Genomic DNA, 13630 nt, shown 5'->3' on the forward strand with positions numbered 1-13630 from the left:
AATACACTATTCAAAAGTAGTTCTAGCTATATTTCTGACCACGCAAACAAACTTCCTGGCGCTATGTTTAATTCATAACGGGAAGTAGTAGCAATTTGATTGGCTGACATTGATTTTAGCTTTGAACTACACTGCCCCCTAGGGATTTGGCATGTTTAAAACAGCGTTTGGAGCGTATTAGTGCAGGTTTTATGTGGATGAAACCGATCCAGTGTGCACAATATATATATCGTTTTAAATGATTTGGTGGAGATGTTAGTTTTTATAAAGACCTGGCTACATGTGGACAAGGAGCAAGTGTTCATTCATAAATGTGGGGGGCGTTCCATTTCTCTCTTTCTGCTGCATTTCCTTGTGCTGCCTTTTCTAAACAAGACCCTTCGCCCCCAACGCATGTGGGTTCAAGATTTGCGAGACTGCACTGTAATTAAATTTGAAAGACATATTCGGCTCTCATATTTTCTGTGAACATCTTCTCTGTAATTCTTTATTTTAAAATCAAAATGGCTTAAAAAAAGGTCGATTGGATCTATGCTTAAGAAATTCAGAAACATGCAGCTTTAATGCCTATTTAATTATCTTTACTGGAAATGGAGCTGATGATTTGCCAGACCATCAAGCAGGAGGTGGAGATGAAGACGTGTGAGCCGTCCACAATAAGCACTTTTGAGTCTATTCTGCATTCCTTAAATTAAACAAGGAGCCAGAATTAATCAATTTATTCGCAAAGAAATGTCAGCCAGGTGGTATTTTTGTGTTCTCGCATCTTAATTTATTCTCTCATCTTATTAAAAAAAAATCTCCTAGACAGATGTCTATCAGCATGTGTCATCACTAAAACATTTCTGATTCTAAACGTGAATTACCTTGCAGAAACTGCCTTTTGGAAATTAAAGAGCAAGTGGGGAATATATTGAGAAGCATCAAAGTTCTGGCATCATGAAGTCCATCCTTTTAGTTCAAACCAGATGTTTACATACACCGGATAAATAAGCCACAAACACTTTTTTTTTTTTTCTCAGTGTCTGAAGTAAAAACCGAATCATATTTTTTTTGTTTTGGCTCAGTGAGAATGACCAAAATTATTTCTATTTGCTAAATGCCAGAAAACGTAACGAGGACATTTTTTTTTTTTAGAGATTTCTTTTGGTAACTTTCCTCAAATTCAAAAGTGTACATCAGGGATAACTATCTTTTAAAATGTATGACTTGGGTCAGACCTTTTGGATGTCCTCCAACAAGTGAGAAAATAAAAAGTTTGCATCGTTTTATTCAGTGTATGTAAATATCTGTTATGGGGTGTTTTGTTTTTTTCTGTACCTTTCTCAGGTTTGAGAAGATGATAAGCGGGATGTACATGGGGGAGCTGGTGCGTCTCATCTTGGTGAAGATGGCCAGAGAGCAGCTGTTGTTCCAGGGACAGACCACGCCACAGCTTCTTACCTCTGGACGCTTCAGCACCAACTACATCTACGCCATTGAGAGCGACAAGTTAGTATTTGTGCAATGTTCACATAAATAATGTCCACTTAAAACAGCCCTAAGGTATACAGGATGATGTGGTGATTCTGCGGAGAAATCTCATGAATCACAGACGCTCAACTTTCCTTTTTGCTCGATCGTTTTACCTTCCTTTACTGCATCACCAGTATTTTATTTATTTATATATTTTTTTCGAATAGGTAAGAAAAATAAGATGTTCCATAAAGGAGGATCAGTGGCCGGGTGTTCCTGGCCATACTTTGACCTGAAAGCGAGACTGTTTAATCCCATCCGTCTAATCCTGCTCAGTGCTTTCTCTGGTGTCTGCAGAACAGAAAGATGGCACTGGGACTAAACATCATTTATGATAGGCAGAGGAAAAATACCTTTTTATACTTCCCAACTTTAATGCTAAGCTAGTTTATATTCTAAACTCTTGTTTCACTAAACAACGGGGGAAAACTCAGGTGATGATGATGTCATGGCTTTTGAAACTTCTCACAGGTTAACTGACACCTGTGTTTCAATATTGTGTCATATTTGCGTTAGGATTGAGGCTGCCGCATTGTTCTTTTTTTGTAGCATATGTGTAGTTATGGCTTACCAATGCAAGCATATAGCACACTGATTTTGAATGCTTATGATGGGGTCAATCAGTGACCATCTCACCGTCTCCAAAACAAGTGTACAGTATGGATGGGTCAGAGTTGGACTGAGAGATCACATATTTTCTTGCCTAGTTTGTGTGTTATAAATGACAACCTTTGCCAATGTCAGGCCCTGTTTTGTGCCTATCCAGGCTTTAGAAGTGACACCTGACTTCTGTCAGAGAGGAATGGGACAAAATTCCAGCAAACTGCAGCCATATTCAATAAATTAGAATATATGTTCCTATGAGTCTGGTTAGTCATCCTCAAAGGAGAGTGCCTTTTGAAAATAACAACTTTTAAGCAGGTACTAAAGATTCTTTTGAGACATTCCTCATTTTGAATTTTTTTTTAATTTAATATTTTAATTTTAAAAGCTGTGTTTTCATCAACTACAAGCAGAAAATCATGATAAATAACAGAAACAATGATTTTAAAACATTTATTTATTCACCAGAATAACAAATATTTCAGACCAACAGACAGAACAAGACTAACGAACATACAGTAAGTATTAATGTATAATATATCAAATAGCCAGTTCAATATGACAATGAATGACAAAAATAAAAATCAGTCTTTGTATAATTATTTCATTTTACATTTTTCACTTTGTGATAAAGTTCCTGAAATAAACTTTATTTCAGGAACTTTCCTGAAGTCCAACTTTTCAAAAATATTCTACTTGATTGAACGGACCTGTAATGTCAGAAGTTTGTGGAAGTTCAAAGGCAATGCATCTAAATTCTGAAGAAATGTGTGTAAACTTCTGATTTAAAGACATTAATAAGCAAATCTGACATTATTGAACTTATTATTGAAGAATTTAGCAAACAGAAATAATTTTGGCAAATCAGACCGAGCTAAAGCAAGAGAAGTTTGGTCCAATTTAAGTTCAGTGAGAGAAAAAAGGAACTCGTAAGCTTATGGTTTCATCTGCAAATAATTAAATGTGTGAAATGAACTATGATTAATGATAAACTGTGCTGAAAATACAAGCTGTTTGCAGTAGTTCTTATTTTTAATGTGCCATCCTTCACGGAGCAAAGAGCCAAGACTCATATACCTGTGATGCAGTGTGCAAACAACCCGAGGTCAATGTAACAGTTTGGTATGCACAGAAAAAAAAACACGCGTGACGGTGAGAAACATCCAGCTAAGTGAAGAACGCTGGTGGTTGTTGTGGTTCGTAAAGATGAAGAGCTGAGCTGAACCTTCATCTACTTCCTGACCTTCACCAGCGGCCAGCAGATGTAGATTACAACCCGTTGCTTTACTATCGGCTTTATTCGGAAAGCCGCTAGTAAAGCAACTGTTCCTGTACTCCAACACACGTTAGCCGATGTGGGTTAGGCGTCTGACTAATTCAGGAATAACACCGGGAAACTTTATAGAGTTGTGAGTTTCATTCTGTAATCCATTGTCGCATGTTGGGGTGTCCATGGGCAGGACGCCATCACCGCCTATTGATCTACAATCGCTTTCTAAGTGAGTGTGTGTTAAATACTGCTAAATGGTGTCTACATCGTTTTTAACTGTGTGATTGTGAGCGTGAGTGGGAAAAAAAATAGCAATAGGTATTTTGTTCCATATAACACAGCAGGAGTGTAACAGGTAAACCTTCTATGGATGCAAACTCCACTAAAAACCCAGGATTGTATTTGAAATGTAATTAATTACAAATTTATTGATGGAACCTGATTTAATGTCGTGTTTTGATTGTTGATTCTATGTTGCATTGTGTTTCTGTGTTTGATATGATGTAAAGCACTTTGAAATGCCTTGCTGCTGAAATGTGCTATACAAATAAAATTTGATTGATTGATTGATGAATCTAGAAACATTTAACAGTATTATTGAATTAAATTAATAAAGTTAGAAACCTATAAGATCAAAACGACAGCTGCAACAAATTTACATAAAATATATAACTTATTAGTCGCTCATGTCTGTTGGTTTCAGACTCTTTGCGACATTAAATATAGACGCACATGTTTCTAATTATTCTTTTTACTTATTACTCCTAATGCTTTTCAATAAATCCCATCACATATGTGCCATTAAGCAATATTTCATGCCTCTTCAGGTGATTTTAACTTAAGAAACTGGTTTAAATGTTTGGTCCTACTTACCAGTAATTGCATCTGTTCTAATTTTTCAGGATTGCTAAAATGCTAATTCAATGCACTACAAGTATGTGGGACATTAATGGTGTTTAAGCATAAGTAAGTAAGCTTCTAGGTAGTGGTGGGACTCGATTTAAAGATTTGGACTAGTTAATTGCAGAGTCTACTGTATAATTAATCTCATTTGTATTGACAACATAATCAACATTTTCAATTCAAAAACCATTTTTGATGCTAATTTATTGAATAACTAGACCTATGAGCTCAACATGAAAAACATTTATTGTTTTTAATGAGTTCTTTTTTTTATTATTATTATTCAGCTGTGAATTTGATGCAAAGTGATTTTGCCCCTACAACTTTCAAGTGATTCAGAAACGTATTTGAAAAAACACTTTTTTAGAAATCTGAACTGTGGACGGCGACTTTAGCATTAGATGTGATTTTAGGCTTGAATAGCTTTGCTGATGGCTAACTCATTTTAGCACAACTTGAAACCTTTTCCTGCGTCCAATCAGTTTGTTTTTGAAGCAGGAATTAAACCCCGGTGGGCCGAGAGAAGCTATCTTGTCATCAGTTGCTGTTTAAGGATGTTGCTTGTACGTCTGATTTACGGGCATACTGGAAACATTGGATTGCAAAGGTTCCGGCAGGAACTTTTGTCTGGAAAAAAATCGACCAATAAAAAAATGCATTAAAATTTCAACATGTTAAATCTAAGCAATTAATCAAAGTGAACATGCTAGAGTCCAGGCCCTACTTACAAGTAAAGTCCTTATCTCCCTGAATTCCTGTCCTTGCCTGTGGAATCTGATCAGAAATAAACTGAACCTCTGATTCTTTGCCTGCAGAGATGAAGAAGGTCTGGCTAGCACCGAGAAGGCGCTCCGCAGCCTGGGCCTGGACCCGTCCGCTGAAGACTGCGCCGCCACTCGGAGGATTTGCCAGATCGTTTCCACCCGGGCCGCACACCTGTGCGCCTCCGCCCTGGCGGCGGTGATGCGACAGATCCGGGACAACAAAGCGGCCGAAAAGCTGCGCATCACCATCGGAGTGGACGGCTCGGTCTACAAGGGTCATCCAGAGTAAGTGACCCAGAACACCGACGTGTGTGTGTATCTCGCTCCTTAAATGAGGAGCTGGGAGGAGTGTATCGGCATGCCCCTCTCCGCCTCCTGAGTGTATTTGAGCTAAAGTGGATTAAATTGTTCCAACAAGTACACGTAATCTCTGCGTTTATTGTTTAAGCGCTCTTTACAAAATTAGAGCTTGTTCACACAGAGGGGATTAGTTCTCCCTTGTCATCAGTGTTTGCCTGACTGACTTGGAGTTGGAGCTTACAAAGTTGTTTATTTGCCTGCTATTCTTCCCAGTGTCTTAAAGATGTTTGTCCAGCCTGGTGATCATGTTGTAAAACATAACAGGACTTCAGTCCCTGGCAGAGGCTTTGTCATTTTCTCTGTTAGATACTCAGGACGGCTCCAAGGACTTAGTTAGGCTGAATGTCAGCCTTCGTTTCTGGTGAATTTAAACTACCAGCTTTGGGCCAGTCGACTGAGTACGGCCTATTTATCCTCCCTGATCCCCTCATTAAAATTCACCTGGCTCCATCTCTTTTCAGAGAAACACAAAAGTGTTCTTCACTATGCAAGTACACACATATTTATACGTATTCAGTTGTGAGTATAAGTATGAATTATTCATACTCGCAACACCCTTGTATCATTTAATCGTTTATTCCGGTTTTCTATTTAATTTGTTTTCCTCTGGTTAGTTTATTTGCTCGATTCTGGCTTAAAATAATTAGCGATGAAACTCTTTAGTACAACTTGAGAGGATTTTTAAATCTCTTGAGTCACCAGCACAGTTTGCTTTGCCATCTGTGCTGTTTTGTTCACGGATGGAAAGTTAGCTAGCATGAAAGTTCACTGAGAAACAATACGACGTTTATTAAAAGGGTTCTTTTGTTTTTCACCACAGATTTCCCAGGAAGCTCAACAAAATGGTGCGGCGCCTCGTGCCAGACTGCGACGTGCGCTTCTTGCAGTCGCAGCACGGCAGCGGGAAAGGCGCGGCCATGGTGACGGCGGTGGCCTACCGACTCGCCGCCCAGCACGCCGAGCGGCAGCGCGTCCTCGGCACCCTGCGGCTGAGCCGGGAGCAGCTGCTGGAGGTAAAACGGAGGCTGACGGCGGAGATGGCGCGGGGTCTGTGCAAGCAAACGCACGACCAGACCAGCGTCAAGATGCTGCCGACGTACGTCAGGTCCACCCCGGACGGAACGGGTGAGGGGGAAAACAAGATGTCCGCTGCCTCTTACTCGGATATGTCCTTGCTCCTGTTAGATGTGAATTGTTTTTATTTATTAATTTAATTTTTTTTTTTTACTCTATTTTATATTTTTGTAGAACAAGGAGATTTCTTGGCTTTGGATCTTGGCGGATCCAGTTTCCGTGTTCTTCTCGTTCGACTGAAAAATGAGAAGAAGCAGAAAGTGGATATGCACCAGAAGATCTACAGTATCGATCAGGACACCCTGCAGGGCACGGGGGAAGAGGTATTATGTTGTTTGGGAATAAAACAGCTGAAAATCATTTTAGGTTTTTGGTTTTTCAGTGCAAACTGAAAAAACTACAATAACACAAATTCCTGTTTTTCTTTTTTCTTTTTTATGTTTTTTTGTGGGTTTTCTTGTGAATAAATCAGGACCAGAGGCGAATAGCTAAAAACCATGACAACTTGAAAACCCGCTCTAAAAATACTAATAATTTCCTATTTTAATATTTCAAACACCAAAAATACCCCATTAGGCATTGATACAAACAAAGGAAACAAACAAAGTCTTAGCATCTGCTACTGCAGGTATTAGCAGAAGCTAATATCTGCAGCAGGGGTGTCCATACGTTTTGTTACATGGGACAGACTAAAAAAACTAAAATCAAGCAAATACAGTCATCAAATTCTTTTATTTTTTAACAAAATGGATTCTATTTATCACAGAGAATTTTGCATGTTTGCTGTAGGAGTCTCACTCTCAGTTCCTTTTGGACTCGATTGAGCAGCTTTATTCTCGGTCATAAAAACAGGACCTGGGCCACTTTCTTTCAAGACGTTTAATAGTTTAATGAATCAAATTAAATCTCAGTTACGCAACTTTTTTTTTGGAAAGTCGTCTTTTCAGTAAACGTTTCTGGATAAACGTGAATCTACTAATTGTAAAACCTCGATTATTTAAAAAGATGAATATTTAGTCATAATTAACTTTTTCCATTTTAACAAAATTAAGTGGGTAATCATTTTTGCCCTGACGGACATAAGTAGTCCACATCAGGTCACATATTGCTGTCATTCTTGATCTGCAGTCGAGGTATTTCGGCTTCCCAAGCTGCATTTTCCAGCAGTGGCTCAGCTTTAGGAATATTCATCCTGTGTTGGTGGTAAAGCATAATGCTAACGCTAGCGCCGCCTCTGTCAGTCTGCCTCAGGGCAGCCGTGGCTACAATGCAGCTTCCCGCCATCAGTGTGTGTGATGTGCAGAGCAGCGGTTGTCGCCTTAGGCGGCCTTTCTTCTTCTGCTATTGAAAGCTCTGCAGGTGTGCAATAGGATTCTCCCGTGGTGTAAGTTTTCAGCTCAGTGATTTTTGCTTATGCCGGAAATTAAAGCTTTCTTTAGTGGCTTTTTTTTTTTTTACCTAACGCTTCCTGAGACTGACTGATCTTGTAATTATTTTTTAATTTCCCTTTGTTTTATCTGTGTCCCAGCTCTTCAACCATATTGTGTACTGCATTGCTGACTTCCTGGACTACATGGGAATGAGAGGGGCGTCCTTACCTCTGGGGTTTACGTTCTCTTTCCCATGTGATCAAACCAAGCTGGATGAGGTAACGTTCTCTCCGCCGGCCTGAATCCTTACATACAGATGTATGCAGACCATGCTAAGAAAATTATAAGTAAAAAAAATACGAGAGTAAAGTAACTTTAATTAAGTCAAGTAAAATTGACTTAATTAATTGAATTAAATTAAGTCAATTAAAATGGACTCAATTAAAATGGACTTAATTCAAGTCAATTTTATGACTTAAATTAAGTCATAAAACTACGAGAATAAAGTCACAATATTGAATTAAATTATAAAATTATGAGACTAAAGTTGTAATTATTCTTGTATTATTGTGACTTTATTCTCTTAAGTCGTAATAATACGATAATAAAGTCATGCAAGAGCAAAGTCGCGTTAAGAGAACAGTCATAACATTGCTACTCGTAATATTTGGACTATTCTCAAAATAGTTTGTACTTGTATTATTCCAACTTTATTGTCATGATTTTATATTTTTATTTTCTCTTAGCTTGGCCCTCCTTCTCCGTCGTATTAACCAGACCGTGTGCCTAAAGTCAAGTTAACTTTGTGCGCTTTGAATTGTTTCCTAAAGTTTTAGTTGCGTGACATCAAGCAGGCTGCCTTTGCCGAAGGTTTGAAATACGGATTTATTCACATTTTTCATTAAACGGATTGATTATTTGTTTCAAATTGCTTTTTAAAAACCCCCAACTTTTTTCTCTTTCTCACAAAACCACGCTGCTGTCGGTCAGAGGTCAGTCTGAATAGCTGCACAGAGAGCCGGCCCCCATCCGCTGGACCTCGGTTTCTGCTACAATATATTCCAGTCCAGCATTCATCGCGGCTGGAAGCCTGAACAATCAGTAAACTGTGAGGAGGGCCATTTAGCTGGTGACGATATTTAGAATCAACACACGACGCGACCGAAGACTTTTTTTTTTATTTTTCACCGCCTCCAAACATTATGTGTAAAATAAGCTATCATTCATTCAGGGTTAAAAAAAAACAAACTACGGTAATTGGGCGTTTTGGTGAAGTGATTGTATAAATTGAGGGCAATTTACCACAAGAGAGTTAAATAAAACTCAAACATTTTAAAGAAGCTGAGGATTTTTTTTTTTTGGAAACTCATCAGAAAGTTGTTAAGTTTTCCATTTAGGTTGATAGGTTGACATAAAACATTTTCATTATTGTTAAGCCATGTAAAAATAATAATAGTGCTTTTGTTAGCTAGGAGCAACCAGTCTAGATACAGAGGCTGTATGTTGGAAGTGTGAGATCAAAACAAACCGCGTTTTTCTCTGTTTTTAAGGACGCTGCATGGCTTCGATGTTTCTCTCTTGTCAGAACAAGGACTTGTCCACGGTCATAATCAGGCCAGAATATTTGATGGGAATTTAAAAGCTTTTTAACCCGATCCTTGAACTTTGACTTGAAAAATTAGTTGCCAGTTCAGCTGCTAATCAGCCAAGCTGCTCTCTGCAAATCAAGCTAATTAATACCCGAAACACAGACGTCCGTCGTGTACCTGTCAGCCGACCAGACTCGGAAAAACTAGATTGTGTCACAACGTGACTGCCGGGTGAAAAAGGTTCAGTTTCCAGCTTGACATTTTGTCTGTTTTATGACAGGAAAGGAAATATTGCAACTAACTTAATTCTGTTTGAGAAAAGCGTACATACTCAAATAGGCGTTTCATTACGTTTTGCTTGAACAAATGGTTTTAATTTAAAATGGTAAAGTTTGGTTTTGATTTTTTTATTTTCCATTCCACCAACCACTACTTTGATTTTATCAATCTGGCCTGGCTACTTGTTTACTACATACGTCTGAACTTTTTTTAATTTATTTTATTATGTTTTTTTAACGGTAATAAAAATTCACACCATTACAAATTGTGTGCTTCAAATTCTGAGAAGATTTTCTTTCTTTAAATAAAAGAATCACTTTACCTCTGACTTCACATCTCTCACGGAATATTTTTTTTAATGAAGTAACACAGCGGAACATTCAATCGTGTTGTTTATCTCTTGGACAATTTTAATACATGAAAAGTTGTAGTGTGTAGCAGGTTTTTGTGAAAAGGTTTATGACTGAATCACAATTGCATCACGTTTATGAGAAGCTTCTGTGCAAATGATTCCAAGATTATTACTGGGCATCAAATGCTCGAGCAGTTTCTTACCTGTACAACCAGGTCTGGTTCACAATATAACCGTTTCATATCGGTCAATAATAATTGATCATTATTGATACGCTTTTTGTTTTAAATATCCAAACAACCCAAGAGGGAATCCTACCAAACGTTGCCAGTTTGGCAGGATTCAATCTTGGGTTGTTGTACTCATTTTCTCCTTTCACTACACCCTGCTCTTTCTTTTGTTTTAAGCAGTTATGCGGCAAAACATAAAACTGCTCCCACATACTGAGGCGAGCTGTGTGTATTCTGAGAACCGAGCACATCCCGCGTGAACTGCATGAACGGTTGAGATTTCATTTGTCACAATCATTTATTTTATCCTTCAGACCCTCTTTTTTTTTTCCTCTCTCTCTCTCGGTTTGAAGAAAGACTTTGCCTCATGAAGTTTGGGTGAACATAAAGGTTCATCCAACTCGATTTCCTTCGTTTCATTTGACTCATTTTCCTCTGTGCTTCTTGAGCAACCGTTTTGAATTTCAGAGCCAGATGACGTCTATCCTCTCCTACAGAAGGAACTGGAGACCAAACGGCTAATGTCTAAATGCGTTGACAACTCCAACTGCTCCAAGCACACAACTCTTGAGTGCTGGCAGATGAAAGTAGACCCTGTCATATCAGAGGATGTGTGGCGTGAAAGATTTTGTGGCATACGCATGCACGCACGCACACACACACACACACACACACACACACACACACATTCAGTTAACTCCAGTCACCAGCTAATCTAATATAAAATAAAACACACGCTCCATTATTCATGTATATATGACTGCATTCTTTCTTTCACCACAGTTTCTGGAATGTAGAACTTGACAAATTTGATCTGGTTTTGAAACAAATTTCAAATATGATTGGAGTGAATTGAGACTCTAAACAGATTTCCATCAGTCTCAATATTTAGTATAATATTGGGCACTTTAAGTATTGTTTCATTGCAAATGAAAGGTGTAATAGTTCGGGTTCTTCTTCTTTCTGTGCACCGAAAATGAATGTATATAATAATCAAAATGAGTTTTTACTGAAACACTTGGTTTCTCAACAACATTTGATGTTTCTGTAAGTTCCTGGGATTGTTGTAAAGTTTTCCTCAATAAAACCTGACATGTAAATTATCCCTGTGGATCATTTTAACATGGTGCCAAACCCTCGCTGTCCTTTCTGCAGGGAATTCTTCTGAAGTGGACGAAGGGCTTCAAAGCCAGCGACTGTGAGGGGAAAGATGTCGTTAAGTTGCTGAAAGAGGCTGTCCAGCGCAAACAGGTCAGTGCACGTTTTGAATGAACTTGCAAAGAAAATGTTTCAGTCTGTTTTCAGAGAGAATTCTGCTTGTAATGGCTTTCCATCTACACACACGTTTTTCATGTGTGTACTGAACACTGAGCAATCGGTCAGAAACTCTCTCTGTGTTAACTACTTCTGCTTGAGGGAGGCGGTGTCGTTCGTAGAAATGCTGCATCCGGAGTCTGATTGCTGACGCAGGCTACCCTTCTCACGTAGCGTGTTTGTGTTAATCCAGCTTTCACCTCAACCTTCACTGGACACGAGCACGAGTTGTGTCCAGTCCAACCACATCTTGAAGGATGAAAGGAGCTGTTACAAGATGCTTTAAGAGCAGAGAGACACACATATTCTTTTTTTAGAAGAAAGTTTAGCCGTTAGATCAGTGGCTTTCAGACAGGAGAAACAGTTAAATATATAAACTCTCAGCCAGTAGTAAAACGTAAAGGGTTAACACTAGAGTCCATACAGTAAGTCACAAGCTGCGTTTCCATTCCAAATGTTCGTTAACCTTTATTGATTTCCTGCTAATGTCGAAAAAACACAATTTCGCAATTGCGGTGTTTCCATTAAATGAGAAACACAGTTAAATTACGCTAATAAGTTTGTTGACGCAATAAGTCATTAAAAAACATGACATGCCATCATCCTCCAATTACTTCCTGTTGTCTATTTGTAGTTTTTGCCACTCGCACCATCTGGTTGTTGATCATGTGACTCTTTATTTATTTATTTTTTATTTTTTGTAATATAAAAAAAGTTTTCCCATTGCATTTTTGCAAGATAAGCTAATTTCAATGAAGCCAAAAAAAAAAAGAAAAAAGACAGAAGTCAGTTAAGTTACTGTCACAATTACTTCCACTCACCTTTCAGGAACCTTATCTCAGCTTACAGAAATGTCATTTTTTGTTATTTTTTTCCCATGTGTCTCTTCTAATTAAGGGTTTTCTAGCCATTTGGTTTTGTCACACTTGCAGCAGTGATGCTACTCTCATATGGTTTAATTGGACCCTTCAGCATCAGAAAGGGCCACGGGCATTTTTGACTACTGGCCTTAAAGTCGAAATAATTTGAGAAGAATTTGAATAAGCTTTTTGTTGCCTCGGACCTCCAGGGAGGACTTGTTGGATTCACAGCGAGAAAGGCGGCAGTGAAAGACACATTTTTATTTTCCCTGGACGTGTTTAGCTCACTCTTATCAAACCAAACGATGTGCTTGAATTTCTTCTTTTCTTCAACAACTTAAATCTAATCATTTTGTGTAAACAAACAAACCCCTTTATCTTCCCAGTTGGAAATAATCTATGTCGCTTCCTGGAAACGGTCACACAAATTCAGATTTCTGCTCGTTACTGGTCCAATTTTTAAACCACTTCCTTGTTTATGTGATCTTTGCTGTGGAAACAGTTCTCAAGGAAAATTTGGACTTTATTTTGATAAATTTGCCTTTTACTACAGCGGACAGTTTGATCTAATTAAAAAGTTTCAAAGTGGTTTTACAAAATTGAGAGTTCAGTCTCAAATATTGCTGAAGGCGTTCACATGGACGAGGTTTTAGATTGATCTTTATTTCTCCAGGTAAGCACAGAGCTCTGCTGCTTTAACATTGACCTGGACACTATTAGCTGGTCACTATATATTGAAGAGTTTAAGGGTTACGAGTCAATTATTATTATTATTATTTTTTTTTTTTTTTTTTTGCTTTTAAAGGGTTGGTACAGAATCTAAGAAGGAGTGAGCGTACAGAGAAATGTTTCCTTGCCTCTTCGTTCCAGCAGTCAGCAGCTAAAGAGTGTGAAATTACAACAGAGGCCCTGGCTAATTCCTGGTTAGGATACAGAACACTGGTCAAGGTGGAAAAAAGTGTCAAACTTGTTCTTCTTATTTATTTATTTTTAATGTGGCCTTCAATCCAATCTCTGCTTCAGCTTCCTGACAATTTCTTTTGCCCTTACTTTTTTACGTAAGTTTGTTTACTGAAGCAGATCTCGGTTGGATACTTAAAAATTAAGCCAGGATCAAAATGTGATGAGTGGAAGAAAAGCTTCAGGT

At 38.2% G+C, this 13630-nt stretch overlaps 1 protein-coding gene across 2 annotated transcripts in view; it reads left to right on the top strand.

Moving 5' to 3' along the window:
* The window catches only part of hk2 (hexokinase 2), a 45672-nt gene that overhangs the window by 24788 nt on the left and 7254 nt on the right, over positions 1-13630 (top strand). For both annotated transcript variants that reach the window (XM_028033451.1, XM_028033450.1), the window contains exons 8-13: positions 1330-1491; positions 5107-5340; positions 6236-6540; positions 6664-6812; positions 8018-8137; positions 11465-11560. In XM_028033451.1, the coding sequence (XP_027889252.1) occupies positions 1330-1491; positions 5107-5340; positions 6236-6540; positions 6664-6812; positions 8018-8137; positions 11465-11560 (1066 nt within the window). The remainder of the gene's footprint in view (positions 1-1329; positions 1492-5106; positions 5341-6235; positions 6541-6663; positions 6813-8017; positions 8138-11464; positions 11561-13630) is intronic.

This window comes from Xiphophorus couchianus, chromosome 12, assembly GCF_001444195.1.
Source record: "Xiphophorus couchianus chromosome 12, X_couchianus-1.0, whole genome shotgun sequence".
In the NCBI taxonomy this organism is placed as follows: Eukaryota; Metazoa; Chordata; class Actinopteri; order Cyprinodontiformes; family Poeciliidae; genus Xiphophorus; species Xiphophorus couchianus.